The sequence below is a fragment of the Nicotiana attenuata genome, unplaced genomic scaffold (assembly GCF_001879085.1).
Source record: "Nicotiana attenuata strain UT unplaced genomic scaffold, NIATTr2, whole genome shotgun sequence".
Classification (NCBI taxonomy): domain Eukaryota; kingdom Viridiplantae; phylum Streptophyta; class Magnoliopsida; order Solanales; family Solanaceae; genus Nicotiana; species Nicotiana attenuata.
In genome coordinates, this window is record NW_017670841.1 from 23,636 (window position 1) to 43,968 (window position 20,333).

Here is a 20,333-nt window from a genome sequence, read left to right on the forward strand (position 1 = left end):
AAACTTAAACGACGTATAGTATACTGTTGTTATAGAGGAGTGAGTTTTACTAGAGAAGTGTATACGGTCAAAATTGAGGGAGCATGATTTGTAAGTCGTTAAATCAGGCTATGGGTCCGAGTCCGGGAGACTCGAAGTGGAGATCAGATCCGGCTAAGGAACACCCGCCTCGAGGAAGCTGATCGAGGGCCTAGCACGACTTGCATCGAGGGCGCGCAATCTCGAAGTCAATCAAGAAAGAGCGGGAATTTCTCAAGGACACGTGGACCTGGGCATTAATTATAGGATAAGGGTTGTACAAAATGGTATAGGTCCGTACTAGACCGTTATACGCCTGTACCAATAGAATTCTTTACTTTTGTAAGGAATTTACTATATTGGGGATTTCTCCTCCTATATAAAGGGGACCCCAATCATTTTGTAAAGAGAGATCAGATCATTCACTGTAATAAAACATTCTTATTTTTCTCTTGTTTAATGTACTCAGCAATTATTCTTCAGCTTTATTGCCTTTACTTTATTGTTCATGCTTTATTGGTCTTAGCTGACCACGAGGTCCTTGGATAGACGAGCTCGAGGCCCATACTGTTCTGATAACATTGATTTGGTTCATTATCTCTTCTTACTTAAGCTCAATATTATTCATATAATCACAAGTATTAGAATATATCACGTATCTTTAAAATCACAAATTATCTTTAATTGTTACTCACATTTTTCGAGGTAAACAGTTTGGCGCCCACCGTGGGGCTAAAGATAATAGTGATTATTTTAGTGCTAGTTTTCTGATAACACACGTTATTCTTCACACTTTTTCTTGTCAAAGATTCTTTGATTTCAGGCTTAATCATGTCTAGCACGCAAAATGCACCCGCTCATAGCAGTGAGGAACTCGGTGAAAACGGTGGTATAGGGCTTGGTGTACCACCCATAAACCCTGAGGGAGTGTCAAACGTGGAGCCAGTTGATATCAGTTCACACAATGCTCTAAACACGGACACAGACGAAGACCCCGTAAGGAATGCACACGGGGAAGCCCGAGCCGGAGGCCAGGAAACTCGAGGATTGGAAGAAGGAGGAGTCAGCCTCCAAGTGATATTCGAGATGTTGCAAACTCAACAAGTCGCCATTGCTCAACTCCAAAGTCAGAAAAGAACTCCTACCACCGCTGAACCAGTAAACACACAGCATGAACCAGTGTTAGAAAGGCCCGATGAAAGTGGCTCGGGGGCTAATCCCGCTATTATGAAAATGCTCGAAGAGCTGACTAAAAGGATCGAGTCCAGAGAAAAGAAAATTGAATAAAATGACAAAAATGTGGAGACATACGACTCGAGAGTCGACTAGATACCAGGAGAACCTCCGATTTTGAAAGGACTGGATTCAAAAAAGTTCATACAAAAACCTCTCCCCCCAAGTGCGGCTCTAATGCCCATTCCCAAGAAGTTTCGCATACCTGATATACCGAAATATAACGGAACAACTGACCCTAATGAACACATTACTTCATACACCTGTGGAATCAAAGGAAACGACTTGAATGATTATGAAATCGAGTCAGTATTGTTGAAAAAATTCGGGAAACACTATCAAAGGGAGCTATGATCTGGTATCACAACTTAGCTCATAACTCCATTGACTCATTTGCTATGTTGGCGGATGCCTTCATGAAAGCACACGCCGGGGACATAAAGGTGGCCACAAGAAAATCGGATGTCTTCAAAATAAAACAAAGGGACGATGAGATGCTGATGGAGTTTGTGTCCCGGTTTCAGATGGAAAGAATGGAATTGCCGCCGGTCTCCGATGACTGGGCAGTTCAGGCCTTTATGCAAGGTTTGAATGAAAGAAGCTCGATTGCATCTCGGCAGCTAAAGCAAAACTTGATTGAATATCCAGCCGTGACATGGTCGGATGTGCACAATCGCTATCAGTTAAAAATTAGGGTCGAGGACGACCGGTTGGGAGCCCCATCGGGCTCGGTTCATCCTAACAGGTTCGCAGCCAAGCCCCCGAAGGACACAGACCGGGGATCGAGATTCAAGAAAGAACAGTATCAACCATATGATCGAAGAAACAACGTTCCAAGCCGCAATGCCTCTCGGAGCAATCGAAGAAATGACCAAGGTCAAGGGTTTCGGGGACTCATGAGCAGAAACGGGTTCGATAAGCACGTCTACCCCGTCAAAGCCCCCCGATTATCAGAGTGCAATTTCAGCATAGATGCTTCAGGAATCATCTCGGCCATTGGTAGAATCAAAGATACTAAGTGGCCCAGGCCAATACAGACCGATCCCTCCCAAAGGAACCCGAACTTGACGTGCAAGTACCATGGCACACATGGCCATAGAACGGAGGATTGCAAGCAGCTAAGGGAGGAAGTGGCTAGGTTACTCAATAAGGGCCACCTTCGAGAATTCCTAAGTTTCTATGAATCACTTCAGGGAAAGGAATGCAGATAGAAAGAGCGAACCTGAAGAACCTCAACATGTCATTCACATGATCATCGGTGGAGCCGACGTCCCACAGGAACCAATATTCAAACGCACCAAAATATCCATCACAAGGGAAAAACGGACTCGGGATTACTTGCCCGAGGACACCCTCACATTCAGCGAGGAAGACATCGAGGCTTTATCTCAACCTCACAACGATGCACTGGTAATTTCTATCCTTTTAAATAAAGTTCAAGTTAAACGTGTTCTCGTGGATCCAGGTAGCTCGACAAATATAATCAGGTCCAGGGTCGTGGGGCAGCTCGGACTGCTCGATCAAATCATACCGGCATCTCGGGTCTTGAATGGCTTTAACATGGCAAGCGAAACGAAAAAAGGAGAAATCATCCTCCCAGTCAACGTGGCCGAAACCATACACGACACCAAATTTCATGTCATTGAAGGCGACGTGAGATATGTCATGGGCGGCTTTCCAGCCATGCCCCATGACCCCTTGGGCGCGCCCCGTGGCGTCCTAGCAAGCCTCCCAATGCCTAGCGCCACGGACGGCCCCGTGGTCTTGGCCGCGCCAAGTGACAAGCGCGCAGGTGCCTCTGTCGCCCCACCGATATCCCTCGCCAGCGCCAAGCCGCAGGTAGATGCCAACAGCGCCGCGCGCGCAGACCGTGATGCCAAAGACACTGCTGCTGACAACGGACCTCCTGCTGCCTTATAGAAAACTAAGTCATTTTCGTTGTAAATATAGAGTAGTTTTATTTCATGCACTTCCCTTATGTTTCTCTAGCTTAGTCAAGTCTAGTCTTGTAGCTTTGGATAATTTTTTTTTAAGCATTATTAGGGGGGATCAAGCAATCAAACTTTCTAGCAAGCAAGCAATTCTCTGTACTGGTGTCTCTCCCCCTCGACACCGCGTTGCTTTTTTGTAATAGCTTTCATTAATGCAATCAAGCTTTCTTTCATTCTCAATTCTCATTTTGTTCTCTCAATTGCTCTTGACATTGGTTTTCCCGTACGATATTGACAATCTAGTCTAGCGTACAGAGGGGACCTCAGTTGGCGGACAGTAACTGCACTGACATCAGTTGCTTAGCCTTACGTCGCCCTTCCAAGGAATCTCAGGAAGGCGCCGCGTAACAGTTGGTATCAGAGCCTAGGCTCGACATCGGACGAGGGAACGTATTGACATTACCACCATTTCTGACCATGGTGAATCATGGGGACCGCATTGCGGCTCTCGAAGGGGCGGTTGAGGTATTACGGCCTGTTGTGGATACGGTGCCTGAACTAAGAACCAGCCTAGTGCAAAGGTTGGACGACCTGGATCGCAGGGTGCTCCAAGCCAAAGTTGACATTGAAAACATCAGTCACGACTCCGAGGGAGACCGACAGACGGCAGCCACAGAGGCAGCCAAAATTTTTGAGAAATTCGAGGGGCTCCAGCAGGAGCGCGCCGAGGATTTAGCCCACAGGGCACAAGAGGCAGACAGGGTGACTGCCATGCAACAAACTATTGACAAATTGACAGACCAGCTCAATGTTGTCAATACTACTTTACAGGGCCTACTCCGAGGAGGTGGAAACCAAATCGGGGGCACTGTGAACCCCGCTTCCGCGACACAAAAACTGAAAATTCCTGAGCCAAAGCCATACAGTGGATCTAGGAATGCCAAGGAAGTGGAGAACTTCATCTTTGACGTCGAACAATATTTCGATGCTGTTGGGAGCCTAGAGGAAGCTAAAAAGGTAGCAACTGCTGCCATGTATCTTCAGGGCGATGCTAAACTCTGGTGGCGGGTGAAGTACGAAGCCATCAAGGCCGGTGAAGATACTCTCGAGACATGGGCAGAACTGAAGGCAGTCATACGCCTACAGTTCTTCCCCGAAAATGTTGAATACAATGCAAGGAGAAAACTACGGGAGCTCCGCCAGACAAAATCAGTACGGGACTGCGTGCGGAAATTCTCCTCATGCTAAGAATACGCGACATGGGGGACAAAGATAAGCTCTTCACCTTCCTGGAAGGGTTGAAACCTTATGCCCGTGTGGAGCTACAAAGACAGAGGGTAGATACCCTTCCCAAGGCGATCCAAGCAGCTGAATGCCTTGGGGACTACCAAATGGAAGCTCGGAAGGACAGGCCCCAGCCGCCTGCCCGAGCTGGATTCAAAGGGGGCCAGACTAGCAATGGTGGCCCTAGCAAAAGTGGGGGAGATCGGAACTCAAACAAATCTAGAGCTCCTTCCTCCGGCAGCAATAGTGTTGCGTCAAACAACAATGACCGGGGGAGAAAGCCTCCTTCAGGATGCCGTCATTGCGGCGGACCACATTGGAACAATGACTGCCCACATGCACAGATGAACGCCCATCAGGCTATTGAGGATGGGTCTGATGACGACTCAGACGATGCGGACCAGACCGAACTAGTAGGTGCCTTCAATGCAATTGTTGGTTCCATTGCCGAGGCATTAACGGAGACTAGTGCTGGTATTCGTAAGAAGAAGGACCCATGTCCCGTCACCAAGAAAGGGAAAAAGAAGGTGAATGAAGAGACTCCTCTTAATCAAGAGAGGACCTTAATGTTCGTTGAGATGACGGTGAATGGAAAGCCCATTCGGGCTATGATAGATACGAGTGCTACCCACAACTACTTAGCCTCGACTCAGGTGGAGCGCCTTGGACTAGTTGTAGGGAAAGGTACAGGTAGTGTCAAGGCTATCAACTCACCTCCCCAGCCAGTGGGTGGAATAGCTAAAGAAGTACCGGTGAAGCTTGGCCCTTACGAAGGAAAATTCAACCTGCCAGTGGTGATCATAGATGACTTCGAGCTGATTGTTGGGCTGGAATTCCTAAGGCAGACCAACACCATGCCTGTACCATTTGCAGACATGCTACTAATGATGGGAACCAATAAGGCCAAGCCCTGCATTATCCCGTGCCTGCCCATGAAGATGGCCGTTGAGAACATCTCGGCCTTGCAGTTGAAGAAGGGGGTCAAAAGGAATGAACCTACGTTCCTGGCAACCCTCTGCATTGAAGATATAGAATGCTCCTCGGGTCCCATTCCTGAACCCGTGAAGGAGTTAGTACTGGAGTTTGAAGATGTCATGCCACAAGACATGCCAAAGCGGCTCCCGCCTAGGCGCACCGTAGACCATGAAATTGAGTTGGTGCCGGGCGCGAAGCCACCTGCCGGGCGCCTTACAGAATGTCACAACCCGATTTCACCGAGCTTCGAAGACAATTGACGGAAATGCTAGATACAGGGATCATTGTACCCTCCAAGTCCCGATATGGGTCCCCTGTTCTATTCCAAAAGAAACATGATGGCAGCCTGCTACTCTGTGTGAATTATCGAGCTCTAAACAAAATCACCGTGAAGAACAAGTACCCTATTCCTCTAATGGCAGACTTGTTTGATAGACTGGGTGGCGCGACGGTGTTCACTAAGATAGATCTGAAGACAGGTTATTGGCAAGTTCGGATTGCAGAGGGTGATGAACACAAGACGACCTGTGTGACAAGATATGGGTCGTACGACTTCCTGGTCATGCCGTTCGGCTTGACCAACGCCCCAGCTACATTTTGCACTCTCATGAACCAAGTCTTCCGAGAGTACATCGACGAATTTGTGGTGGTCTACTTAGATGACATTGTGGTATATAGCCAGACATTGGAAGAACACCTAGTGCACTTGCGGAAGGTCCTAGCTCGTTTGCGGGAGCATGAACTATATGCAATTATCCAAGTGCTCCTTTGCTCAGAAGCAAATTGATTTCCTCGGACATGTCATCGAGGAAGGACGCATCAAGATGGACCAACAGAAAATCCAGGCCATCACAGATTGGCCGCCGCCTAAGGATGTCCACGCCTTGAGGGCGTTCCTTGGCCTATGCAACTTCTACCGGCGGTTTGTGAAGAACTACTCCCTCATCGCAGTACCATTGACAGAACTCCTCAAGAAGGTCACACCTTGGGATTGGGGACCAAGGAGAGCAGAGGCCTTCAACGCATTAAAAGCGGCTATGTCTAGTAGCCCCGTCTTGGCCCTCCCTGATCTGGCCAAGCCGTTCGAGGTACAATCGGATGCATCTGACTATGACCTCGGCGCAGTCTTACTACAAGAAGGGCACCCTGTAGCGTACAAGAGTCGGGAGCTGAAGGATGCAGAGAGGCGCTATGCCGCCCATGAGAAAGAATTATTGGCTGTCGTCCACTGCTTGCGCCTTTGGAGGCACTATCTGCTGGGAACCCCGTTCGTGGTCAAGACAGACAACACAGCTGTCAGCCATTTCATGACCTAGCCGAAGCTGAAAGGTCGACAGGCCAGGTGTTAGGAACTCCTAGCTGAATTCCACTTCAACCTGGAGTATCGCAGTGGAAAGACCAATCATGTTGCTGATGCGCTCAGTCGGAAAGCTGATCTAGCATCGGTGTGCCTACTCGCCACCCTAAGGGGGAGCGAAGTAGCCACATCCATCAAGGACCGGATACAGGATCTACTCATCAAGGATCCTGCTGCTCAGTATTTGGTTGATTTGGTAGGACAGGGTAAGACTCGCCAGTTCTACATAGAAGATGGTTTTCTGAAAGTGAAAGGGAACCGACTTTATGTTCCCAAAGGAGGAGATTTGCGGAGGACTCTTCTAGCGGAATGTCATGATACTCTGTGGGCCGGCCATCCCGGTGAAGAACGCACCATGGCGTTACTTCGTCGTGCCTATTATTGGCCTCAAATGGCCGATGATGTCGCTCAGTATGTGAAGACTTGTCTAGTATGCCAGAAGGACAAGTCGGACCGCTTGACACAAGCGGGACTCTTGGAACCACTCGCTGTCCCAAAGAGACCTTGGGAAAGCGTTTCCCTGGATTTCATCACCGGATTGCCCAAGGTCGGAGATCTCACAACCATCTTGGTTGTGGTGGACCGGTTTTCCAAGTATGCCACCTTTATTGCAGCCCCACAATATATATCAGCAGAAGATACAGCTCGACTCTTCTTCTCTCATGTCGTCAAATATTGGGGCCTGCCCAAAGACATTGTTAGTGACCGCGACTCACGCTTCACTAGCAACTTTTGGACCCAACTCTTCAAGTGCCTTGGGTCAAAATTGAGTCGCAGCTCAAGTTTTCATCCGCAATCTGATGGCCAGACGGAGCGGTTCAATGGTATGTTGGAGGAACATCTCCGCCACTTTGTAACCGGATCGCAGAAGAATTGGGTGAAGCTTCTGGATGCTGCTCAACTGTGTTTCAATTCACAAAAGAGCTCTAGTACCAACAAAAGCGCTTTTGAAATTGTTACCGGACAACAACCGCTACTCCCACACACTGTGAATGCACCAAACATGGCTAAATCTCCTCGAGCTGCCAGCTTCTCAAAAGAGTGGAAGCGGAATTTGGAGATAGTGCGGAGCTATCTTGTCAAAGCTCAAAAGCGGATGAAGAGGCATGCGGATGAGAATCGTCGCTTTGTTGAATATCAAGTAGGAGACAAAGTGATGGTCAAAATCCCAAAGTACCTATTTGCAGGGGTCCATGACCCTTGCCTATTGCAAAAATACATTGGACCTTTGTCCATTGAAAGGCGCATTGGGAAAGTTGCATACCGGGCGGATACCCCAGCTTGGTGGAAAATTCATCCTGTCTTCCATGTCAGTCTCCTGAAACCTTTTCGGGAAGACACGGAGGATCCTTCAAGGAGCCAGCTTACAATACCCGGTATTCGAGGTCCCAATTCAACCGGGAAAAGGCATGTTGAAGCTATCCTTGATGACAGAGTGATTCATGCCTCAAGGAAAGATCACCGAGAGTTCTTGGTGAAATGGCAGGGCTGCGATGCAGAAGAGAATACTAGGGAGAGGGGAACAAACCTCAAAGCCTACAAGAGCCTCATTGAAGATTATTTTGCAAGTAAGGCGCCAAGGACGTCGCCAACTCAGGTGGGGGATAATGTCATGGGCGGCTTTCCAGCCATGCCCCATGACCCCTTGGGCGCGCCCCGTGGCGTCCTAGCAAGCCTCCCAATGCCTAGCGCCACGGACGGCCCCGTGGTCTTGGCCGCGCCAAGTGACAAGCGCGCAGGTGCCTCTGTCGCCCCACCGATATCCCTCGCCAGCGCCAAGCCGCAGGCAGATGCCAACAGCGCCGCGCGCGCAGAAAACGCCGCGAAAAACACTGCTGCTGACAACGGACCTGCTGCTGCCTTATAGAAAACTAAGTCATTTTCATTGTAAATATAGAGTAGTTTTATTTCATGTACTTCCCTTATGTTTCTCTAGCTTAGTCAAGTCTAGTCTTGTAGCTTTGGATTATTTTTTTTTAAGCATTATTAGGGGGGATCAAGCAAGCAATTCTCTGTACTGGTGTCTCTCTCCCTCGACACCGCGTTGCTTTTCTGTAATAGCTTTCATTAATGCAATCAAGCTTTCTTTCATTCTCAATTCTCATTTCTGTTCTCTCAATTGCTCTTGACATTGGTTTTCCCGCACGGCACTGACAATCTAGTCTAGCGTACGGAGGGGACCTCAGGTGGCGGACAGTAACTGCACTGACATCAGTTGCTTAGCCTTACGTCGCCCTTCCAAGGAATTTCAGGAAGGCGCCGCGTAACAATAAGCATGGATAACTGAGCTTTCCAAGTGGAAAAATTGTGGCCGCGACTAAGTTTGATTGGCAGTTGGGAAGCGGGGTTGAATTGAACTACGATGTTGATACCAGTAGTGTTGTCAGCATTGATAACTCTGGAAGTGTTTCCATCTTGTCATCGGAGGATTTGGTGCTTGGAAAAAAAATAGGATCGTGCTCGTTAGAGTTGTATAGGCTCAGATACCATATGAACACTTGAATAGATGATGGAAAACTGTATCTCTTATTGAATGCATAAATGAGTTTAAATACAAGTTACAGCAACCACCTTTCTAGAGTTTCATGTAAACCAAATAACTAAAGAATCCTATCTAAACCAAATAGATAACTCTGAAGAACTAACTATGATATCATCTAATCTAGAAGATAAATGCAATCTAACTAAAGAGATAAATGCTAGGAACAAACTGATAACTACTAATAACAAGGACCGTTGGTCTAATAAAAAGCTATTCTCATTTCAGCTTTAACCATAGAAATGATATTTATCTCAAAAGTAGTGCAGCGGCTCGTACAGCCAAATCCAAATTTAGTTCTTTATGCGTCTGAACAGGAGCCGTAATTGAAACTATATTGGATTGAAGTAAGAGGCTTTACTGTGAAGTATAAAAATGTGAGATCATGAAAATTTGGATGTAGTACGAAAGAATTTTAATCTTTTGTTTTTATTTAAAAAGACATTATTTAAGGCTAGAGGAAAGCAGAAATGCTTACTTAATGTGGAAGGGAAGGAGTGTCAGATCTGATGATGATGTATTGAGGGGACCATGTACTTGCATGCCTGTATGCGCTATTCTTTTTCTTCACCTCCGCTGCTTTGCCCTTTGCTCCCTTCCTGTTCTGTCATATAGCTTATTATTGCATTCTGAATGTGAGATGAAATGCTTGCTTTTCTTTACCATTTAAGTGTTTGGTGGTGCGCCCACTGTTGTCTATCATTTGTGTGTACTCATTTGCTTATGTCTTATAACCTTAATGTGTAGGCGAAATTTTTGTATGGGAACAAGTTTACTGCTGAAGAAATCCAGGACATCAAGTTGATGATTCAAAGCAATATTTACAAGTATCTGAGCATTCTCCTTGATGGAAGGGAGCGCTTTGAGGAGGAGGCTTTATCAACAATAAAAGCTGAAGGTACTTTAAAATATATCCTGAAAGTATTGATAAAAAAGTGCACTGCTAATTGACGAAGGAGTTGCTCTAGATGGGGTAGACAGGCAGTCATCAGCTGGACTTGCAGCTTTGGCTCCTCCCCTGCACGTTTTTGAACTCCATTTCCACTAGTGGCAATTTGTGCCATAAGTGGAGCTCTTACCTCTGTGAGAAAGCACGGGAGAAAATATATTATTGATGTATATACATATGTTACAATGAGCCCTATATATATACACACATAACATGTCCTACTCCTAACATATATTGGATTAGGGTTATTTATTTACTTCTATTTACATGACTATTCTAACACTCCCCCTCAAGCTGGTGCATATAAATCATATGTACCAAGCTTGTTACATATGTAGTTAATACGAGGACCGGTGAGGGACTTGGTGAAAATATCTGCAAGCTGATCATTCGACTTCACAAACTTTGTAGCAATATCTCCCGAGAGTATCTTTTCTCTAACAAAGTGACAGTCAATCTCAATGTGTTTAGTTCTCTCATGGAACACTGGATTTGACGCAATATGAAGAGCAACTTGATTATCACACACAAGTTCCATCTCACTAATCTCACCAAATTTCAACTCCTTGAGCAACTGTTTGATCCAAATTAGCTCACATGTCGCCATAGCCATTGCTCGATATTCTGCTTCTGCACTAGACCGAGCAACCACATTCTGTTTCTTGCTCTTCCAGGACACCAAATTTCCTCCTACCAAGACACAATATCCAGACGTAGAACGTCTATCAGAAGGTGATCCTGCCCAATCAGCATCTGAGTATCCAACGATCTGCTCATGGCCTCGACCCTCAAACAATAAACCTTTGCCTGGAGCTGATTTTATATACCGAAGAATGCGAACAACTGCATCCCAATGACTATCACACGGAGAATCCATAAACTGACTCACAACACTCACAGAAAAGGAAATGTCAGGTCTTGTCACTGTAAGGTAATTTAATTTACCAACCAACCGTCTATATCTTGCAGGATCGCTAAGAGGTTCCCCCTGTCCTGGCATAAGTTTAGAATTCGGATCCATCGGAGTGTCAACCGGTCTACAACCTGTCATTCCTGTCTCTTCAAGAATATCTAAGGCATACTTTCGTTGTGAGATCACAACACCTGAGCTAGACTGAGCGACCTCAATACCCAGAAAATACTTTAGTTTGCCCAGATCCTTAATCTGAAAGTGTTGCAAGAGATGTTGCTTCAATTTAGTAATACCATCCTGGTCATTGCCGGTAATAACAATGTCGTCAACATAGACCACCAGATAAATACAGAGACTCGAGGCAGAATGCCGATAGAATACAGAGTGATCAGCTTCACTCTGAATCATGCCAAATTCTCGAATAACTGTGCTGAACTTACCAAACCAGGCTCGAGGAGACTGCTTTAGACCATAAAGTGACCGACGCAAGCGACATACAAGGCCACGAGACTCCCCCTGAGCAACAAACCCAGGTGGTTGCTCCATATAAACTTCATCCTCAAGGTCACCGTGTAAAAAGCATTCTTAATGTCTAGCTGATAGAGGGGCCAATGGCGAACAGCAGCCATGGATAGAAAAAGGCGGACTGATGCTATCTTAGCCACAGGAGAGAAGGTATCACTGTAATCGAGCCCAAATATCTGAGTATATCCTTTGGCAACAAGACGAGCCTTAAGACGATCAACCTTACCATCCGGACCAACCTTGACTGCATACACCCAACGACAACCAACAGTAGATTTACCTGAAGGAAGAGGGACGAGCTCCCAAGTACCACTCGTATGTAAAGCAGACATCTCGTCAATCATAGCCTGTCGCCATCCTGGATGAGACAATGCTTCACCTGTAGACTTAGGGATGGAAACAGAGGACAAAGAAGATAGAAAAGCATAATAGGGTGATGACAAACGATGATAACTCAAACCGACATAATGGGGATTAGGATTAAGGGTGGCCCGTATACCTTTCCGAAGTGCAATCGGTTGATTAAGAGGAGACAAGTCCGCAGTATTAGCAGGTTCGGGTGCAGGACATGAATCAGCTGGACCTGATGCTGGGCGCGGACGACGATGATATGTCAAAAGTGGTGTTCCTGTGGCACTAGACTCCTCAACGGTTGGAATGGATAAGACTTCTATAGCGGAAGGTGAAGGAGGAGCTATAGGAGACTCGGGTAAGACTTCTGTGGCGGAAGGTGAAGGAGGAGCTATAGTAGACTCCTTAAAGGTCGGTATAGGTAAGACCTCAGATATATCAAGGGGGTCAGAAAGGTCAGAAGAGGTAAAGAAAGGTTTAGACTCAAAAAATGTGACGTCAGAGGACATAAAGTACCTACGAAGATCAAGTGAGTAACAACGATATCCCTTCTGAACACGAGAATAACCAAGGAAGACACACTTGAGAGCACGAGGAGCTAACTTATCTTTCCCAGGGGCTAGGTTATGAACGAAACAAGTGCTCCCAAAAACACGAGGGGGAACAGAGTATACGGGTGATTGGGGAAACAATACTGCATACGGTATCTGATTCTGGATGGGAGAGGAAGGCATCCGATTAACTAAATAACAAGCTGTGAGAACTGCATCGCCCCAAAAACGCAGCGGAACATGAGATTCAATGAGAAGTGTGCGAGCAGTCTCAATGATGTGCCTATTCTTTCTCTCTGCAACCCCATTTTGCTGAGGGGTATAAGGACAAGAGGTCTGATGAATAATTCCTTGAGAAGTCATAAACTGCTGAAATTGAGAGGATAAATATTCTAAGGCATTATCACTGCGAAAAGTGCGAATGGAAACACCAAATTGATTTTTAATTTCAGCACAAAAATTCTGGAATATAGAAAACAACTCAGAACGATCTTTCATTAAGAAAATCCAAGTACATCTTGAATGATCATCAATAAAACTAACAAAATAACGAAATCCCAAGGTTGAACTGACTCTACTAGGACCCCATATATCAGAGTGAACTAAAGAAAAAATAGACTCTGCGTGACTCTCAATACTACGAGGATAGGAGGCTCGGGTATGTTTCCCGAGCTGACATGACTCACACTCTAATGTGGATAAACTAGACAAACCAGGCACCATCTTCTGAAGCTTGGATAAGCTTGGATGTCCTAAACGTCTGTGAATTAGGTCCGGAGGATCTGTAACTAGACATGCCTTGGAGGATTTTAGGGAGTTAAGGTAGTAAAGCCCTTCTGATTCAAGTCCTGTTCCAATCGTCTGCCCTGTACTGCGGTCCTGCATAATAAAAGAATCATCAATAAAATATATACCACAATGGAGGGCACGAGTCAAACGACTAACAGATGCAAGATTAAAAGGACAGCCAGGGACATAGAGAACGGAATCTAGAGTGACAGAGGGTAGGGGATTCGCTTGTCCAACTCCTTTTGCTTTGGTTTGAGACCCATTGGCTAAAGTAACAGTGGGAAGAGACTGTGAATACGCAATATTTGACAAAAGTGATTTATTACCAGAGATATGATCAGAAGCGGCTGAGTCCACAACCCATTGTCCAGGAGGACTAGACTGGGAAACACAAGCAAAAGAATTACCAGCAACAGAAGTATTAGTCTGAGCAACAGAAGCTACTTGTGGAGATGTCTGCTTACTTGCTCGATACTGAAGGAACTCATTATACTCCCCTTCAGATAAAGAAAATCCCTGGTTACCTGTAGTCTCAGTCTGAGCAACATAAGCATTTTTGGTTGGGCGGCCATGTAAAGAATAGCATACATCACGAGTGTGTCCAAGTTTATGACAATAGGAGCACTTGGGTCTAGATCTTCCAAAACGACCTCCTCCTCGTCTATTTTCCATAGTATGAGATGCCCGATTGTCCACTGATTGGGATACGAGGACAGATGAGTCAAGTGTCTGTGATGAGCTCACTGGGTGACTAGGTGCTGCAGCAAGGCGAAGTAATCGAGAGAATAATTCATCAACTGAGGGGACGGTTGGACTAGCCAAAATCTGGTCACGTACTGAATCAAGGTCATTAGGGAGTCCAGCGAGTGTAAGAACTAGAAACATCTTCTGTCGTTGCTCTTGTTGTTTTTCAATACTAGCAGAAACTGGCATCAACGTCTCAAATTCTTCCATGACTGCCTGAACTTGTCCCAAGTAAGTAGACATATCTAATTCCTGTTTCTTCAAGCTTGTCATTCGCGATATTACATCATAGAAACGAGATATGTCATTAGTGTATAGATTACGAGCCTTTTCCCAAACTAAATAACATGTCTGGAATGGACGGAACAAGGCATCAACTTGGAATCAATAGATCGCCACAGGATACTACATAACTGAGCATCGACCTTCTCCCACTGTGTTTTGGCCTTTTCATCACCTTCGCTAGCCTTTTTTGTTAAATGATCTTGAACTCCTTGACCTTTACACCACAACTCGACAGATGAAGCCCAATCTAAGTAGTTTGAACCTCCCATTAAAGGTTCTGAGGTAATCATAACACCGGAACTGCCAGAACTCGGGTTTCTAGACCCGAAAGCATCGACTCCCAAAGACATGGTTGGATTATCACTAAATAACAAAAAAGAGTCAACTGAAAATTCTCTGAGACAGATGAAGAAAACACTGTGTTTGCCGGAAAAGTACTGTAGCTGCCGGAAAAATCAGTGTAGTCGCCGGAAAAACTCAAAGTGGTCGGAATTAAAAAATAAAAATATGGACAGGCTCGGAATTGCAGGGCGATCCAACTGTCCTGAAGAAGCGAAGCCGAAAAATGGCCGGAAGAGGCCTCACGCGCCGGCGCGTGGGACAGACGCGCCGCCGGCGGCAGAGTTCCGACAGGCGTGTGACGGCGCGTGGCGGGCTATTTTCCGGTGATTTTTTCTGGGGTTTGGTCGGATCTCTCTTGGGAACCTTGTGGTGGTGTTGGATTTTGCACAACACTGTTAATTAGTGACTTTGACGCAATACGTCACTTAGGTCACCGGAAAATTGCACGGTGACTGAGTTCTTTCTTCCCGGAAGTCGCTGGAATGATGCACAGCGATATGTTTCTCACTAAAGCTCTGATACCATGTGAGAAAGCACGGGAGAAAATATATTATTGATGTATATACATATGTTACAATGAGCCCTATATATATACACACATAACATGTCCTACTCCTAACATATATTGGATTAGGGTTATTTATTTACTCCTATTTACATGACAATTCTAACAACCTCCTCTTAACTAATTGCAGTATGCTCAAGCTTCATCTACCAATAGTCGAATCTGCCCAACAGATGTATTCTAGAAACTTCGTTAAAAATGAAATTAGATGGATTGATGTGTCTTGTGTATTAAGGTTTTCATTTCAGTGGTTTCGGACATCCCAAAAACCCATATGTCTGTCTACTCCCCTATTATGCTTGCATTTCTTTCAGATCTCCTCAGAATGAGGGTATTAGCTGCAATTGCATAGACATCGTAGTATTGGGAGGTAAATTATTTTTGTATTTGTCAGGACCTGTTTAAAATTGTCTTCACTCGGAGAATATTTTGCCTTGCCTTGCTTTTCCATAAATGCAGCTTACGTAGTTGTAATTTCAGATGTGATAGCTTAGGTGCTCTATTATTTCTTGTCAATCCCTTCGTTTCAGTTTTAACTAAAAATGATCCTTCGTTGTGTGCTTGCGCCTTTCTGCTGTAGTTCTTGTCTATTCTTGATGAAGTTTTTTCTAAGAAAATAATCTTCAAGGAGTTCCGCTAACTGGTACATATTTAGTTATTAATACTCCTTCCATTTCTTATCAAATTCAAAGACCGTCATATCTCACATGTAAAGTAAATACTACATAACAGTTTCTTAAGGTTTAACATATGCTTCTGTAAATTAGGGTGGGATGTTTTGTTTCCAGTTGTCCACTCTTGGCGGTTGTCAAAAGACCAAGTGGATGCACTTCACTAACTGATTTCAATTTTATAGGTAGTGAGACAGAATCTGCGGAAAACATCCAGTGTGTTTATTCCTTAAATCCAAGGTTGAAGAATTTCTCAGATTGGCTACTGGATATTATAGCAACCGGAGATTTGGATGCTTTCTTCCCTGCAGCAACGCGTGAATATGCTCCGTTAGTTGAAGAGGTCTGGAAAGATCCTGCTATACAGGAAACATACAAGAGGAAGAATGAGCTTCATTTTCTTCCAGATGTGGCGGATTACTTCTTGGGCAAGGTATTTTTCATATAACTTGTTTCTTGAACCAAGCTGTCCAATATAGTCCGTGTATTGAGTTTAGTCCGTCAACATACTTTTAATAACTGCAGCGGAGATTTATGGGCAATGGAGTTGTTCAATTATCTAGTTGATCCCACTTTTCTTTTTTCTTGATTTATAGTTGAGTTTTAATCTGACTAATGCTCATCGTTGTGGAAGGTAAAAATGGATATTTAACTAGTCTTTTTTTAGGCTGTTGAGGTATCAAGCAATGAGTATGAACCTTCGGAGCAAGACATTTTGTATGCAGAAGGAGTTACCCAAGGGAATGCGTTGGCATTTATGGAGTTCCAATTGGATGATCGTAGCCCAATGTCTGAAACCTATGGAGACAATCTGGATGCTCCTCCTCCCCCTCTCACCAGGTACCCGTTGATATTTGTATTTGTTGGCCTTGAAGCTACTATTTAGTAGTTTTTTGTTCTATATTTTTGTGGAATTCTCTGGAGGTACTGTATTCTGATCCGAAGTTTGATGGCCAGTCGATTTATATTTATATGAGTTGACCTAATGGTGAAAAATTACATTTGTGTTTACTGGTGTTAACCTGTGCTGATTCAGTATTTCACTAAATATAGTTTGTGTAAATCTTTTCTAGTTATTATGTTGCTGATGTTATCTTTCTTGCTTCGTCTGCCATTACTGCTCCACTGTCCCTTTTCATATTCTTGAGCCGAGGGTCTATCGTAAACAGCCTCTCTACTACTCCGGCGTAGGGGTAAGGTCTGCGTACACACTACCCTCCCTAGACCCCACTTGTGGGATTCCATGTTGTATAGTTTGTGTAAATCATATGATTAACAACTTACACGTGCTTCGATAAATGGGAAATAAGGCGTCAAAAGGTCATTTGGAAGCTTAGGGCAGTAGTTGCTCAAATTAGGATGCTCTTTTGTGTTAGATAGGTGCTTACACTAAAATGCTGGTGAGGTTCTTAAGATATCCAGGAGGAGACTGTTGATTTAGCAAAGAGGTCCTTCACTCCTCCCTACCAAAAAGAAAAGAAATAATCTGGCTTAAGGACATATTTTTTTATGTAAAATGAAGGAGGTGGAAACTTTCTGGGGTTATCCTTTGACAGCGTGTTAGGAAGAAAAGAGCAATTCACTGGAACATCTTCTATAGTCCCAGATCTTTCACAGTGCCTTCACATACTGGTTTCACTCGGATTGGACAAACATGTGTTCTTTGCACGGAGCCAAAAAATTTCATCTACACCAAGAACAGTACACTGATGGTGCATACATCCACGTGTGTAATAGTCTATTCAAGTCTAGGGACATAGACTAAAATATTAATCAGCATCATAACTATAACTCAAAATATTTTAATGTAGTAAAACCTCTTCAATATGATATGAGTGTACTTTCACAAGTTATGCTTATCTTTGCTTGCCGTTACTTTGGTAATTATGTATTTATTCGAACAGGTACCAGCTAATTAGACTAAATGCCAAGGGAATGAATGAAGGATGCAAGTGGGTGGAGATGTTTGAAGATGTTCGTGTCGTAGTATTCTGTGTTGCCCTTAGTGATTATGATCAGATGTGGGTTGCTCCAGAGGACAGTGGTAGTGGCACACTACTTCAGAACAAGATGATGCATTACCGAGAACTTTTTGAAACAATGGTCAGGCATCCCTGTTTCAAAGAGACCCCTTTTGTTTTAATATTGAACAAGTATGATCTGTTCGAGGAGAAGCTCAACTGTGTGGCATTGGGCGCTTGTGAATGGTTCACTGATTTCAGTCCACTGAGACCTCATAATAATAGCCAGTCGCTTGCTCACCAAGCATATTACTATGTAGCCATGAAGTTCAAAGACCTCTATGCTTCCCTAACCGGTAGAAAGCTATTTGTGTGGCAAGCTCGGGCAAGGGACAGAATAACTGTTGATGAGGCATTCAAGTATATAAGGGAGGTCGTGAAGTGGGACGAGGAAAAAGAAGAGGCCTACTATGTTGGTGCAGAAGATTCATTTTACAGTACAACCGATATTAGCTCATCTCCATTCATCCGGCAGGAGTGAAAAAATAATTTAAGACATATGTTGATATTGTAGAAAGGAGAAAGAAAGAGGGATGTAATATGGAAGTTGAATCTAATTTTTTTTCACCATCGCATTTTCGTGGTTTTTACAGAGATGGTGTTTCAAGTGAGTGATTATCTTGGGTTATATTGCTGTGCCATCCAAGTATATATTCTTAGATGGCAGTGGAATGTTGATAATAAATGCTTATTATCAGCCTTCTACCTCATCTGTCTGTTGTAAAAGGGAAAAAGTCCAAATTTATCCTTGTACTATAAATAGTTTACATTTATCCTCCGTTATACTTTTCGTTCACATTTAACCTTACCGTTCGTCCACATTTAACCTTACCGTTAACAAAGTAACCTTACCGTTAACAAAGTAAACAAAATCATCCCTAAGCCTAACGGATATCCGCTGTGGCACATGGGATCACTTACTTAAAGTGCCAAGTAAGTTATTCAATTATTAATCAATTGTTTTTGCTTTTATTTTGGATAGTGTAATTATGGCCGCCGCTAATTTCACCGTCACCACCGTAGCTACCATTGCCACCAACGCTATTGCTACCGCCGCTACTTCTATTGCCACGATGCCATAAATTATGAATGCTTCAGTGTCCAAATCATCTTTGTTCTCCTCTTCAATAATAAAGAAGAAGAAGACCCATTAGTGGTAACAACAAAACCATAAACATTAGCATCATTATTACCATTGAGATTGTTGGTGGGTAGCGGTAGCTTGATTTTTCTTGCACTTAACTATTATTCTGCATTTATACCTTAAGAACCCTTTTCAACTCTGATTTTGCTGCAAGTCGTTAATCAGCTCTTCAGGCTTGCTTGTCTTTTCCGCTAAATTTTTTCGGCGAATTTCAACGTTCTTTCCTTCTGATCTTGCATGAATGTAGTAGAATTGAGAAGAGAGTAGTGACAGGTTTGGGAAAGTTCTGTACAAGGTGAGAGAGAGAGAGAATGCCCTTTCTGCTTTTTGTGTAGAATCAATTAGAAAATAATTGATTTACTAACGTGGCGGTTTAAATGAATGGTCCCATGTGCCGCATCGGATATCCGTTAGGGTTAGGGGTGATTTTGTTTACTTTGTTAACGGTAAGGTTAAATTTGGACGAAAAGTATAACGGAGGATAGATGTAAACTATTTATCATAGTACAAGGGTAATTGTAAAAGTAGCTTTGCTTTTAGTAACATGAGCTTTGCTTCAGAATGTATGCTCAACATGAGAGTGGATATCTTTTTGTTTTGGCGAAATACATAAGCGGATCCTCTAAGTTGTCCTCAACGATCAGCCAGACACCTCAATTGACCTATTTATCATTTTAACACTTCAACTGGCTATTAAGTGTATCTCGTAAACATCCGAGTCCGGCAAACTATATGCGTGAATTACACTCACTAGTGACATGTCAAATGAAAAAAAAAAAACTGACAACCATAATTAACAAAAAAATTAAAGAAAAGAAAAAGTACCAAAACCCTTTTTAACCATTGAAGACGCTGACGCCTCTTCCAATTAAAAATACTCACGTATTTCCCAGCAACTTTAGTGGTACCAGAAAATTCAGTACTTCACCCTTTCTTCTTCCCCTTTGAACTTTGCTTCTCTATTTTCTTTCTCTTTCACTTGAACACACACAAAAACAAAGAAGTTTAATTATTCAACTCTCTGACTCTGTATCTCTCCAATTTCTTTCTCTTCAAACTCCAATTCCTCTGGGTTTTTTTTATCTTTTCAAGGTACTTTACATTTTTTTCGTGTGATTTTTTGGTCCGTCTGTTTAATGCGATTTC

The 20,333-nt window shown here is 44.0% G+C and overlaps 1 protein-coding gene across 1 annotated transcript in view; it reads left to right on the forward strand.

Moving 5' to 3' along the window:
• Positions 1-18,826, forward strand: part of LOC109243808 (extra-large guanine nucleotide-binding protein 3) — a 37,855-nt gene extending 19,029 nt beyond the window's left edge. The window contains exons 6-9 of the mRNA XM_019410803.1: positions 10,085-10,235; positions 16,208-16,455; positions 16,690-16,862; positions 17,927-18,826. Coding sequence (XP_019266348.1) covers positions 10,085-10,235; positions 16,208-16,455; positions 16,690-16,862; positions 17,927-18,524 — 1,170 coding nt within the window. The 3' untranslated portion in view covers positions 18,525-18,826. The remainder of the gene's footprint in view (positions 1-10,084; positions 10,236-16,207; positions 16,456-16,689; positions 16,863-17,926) is intronic.
• Positions 18,827-20,333: the final 1,507 nt, after the last annotated feature.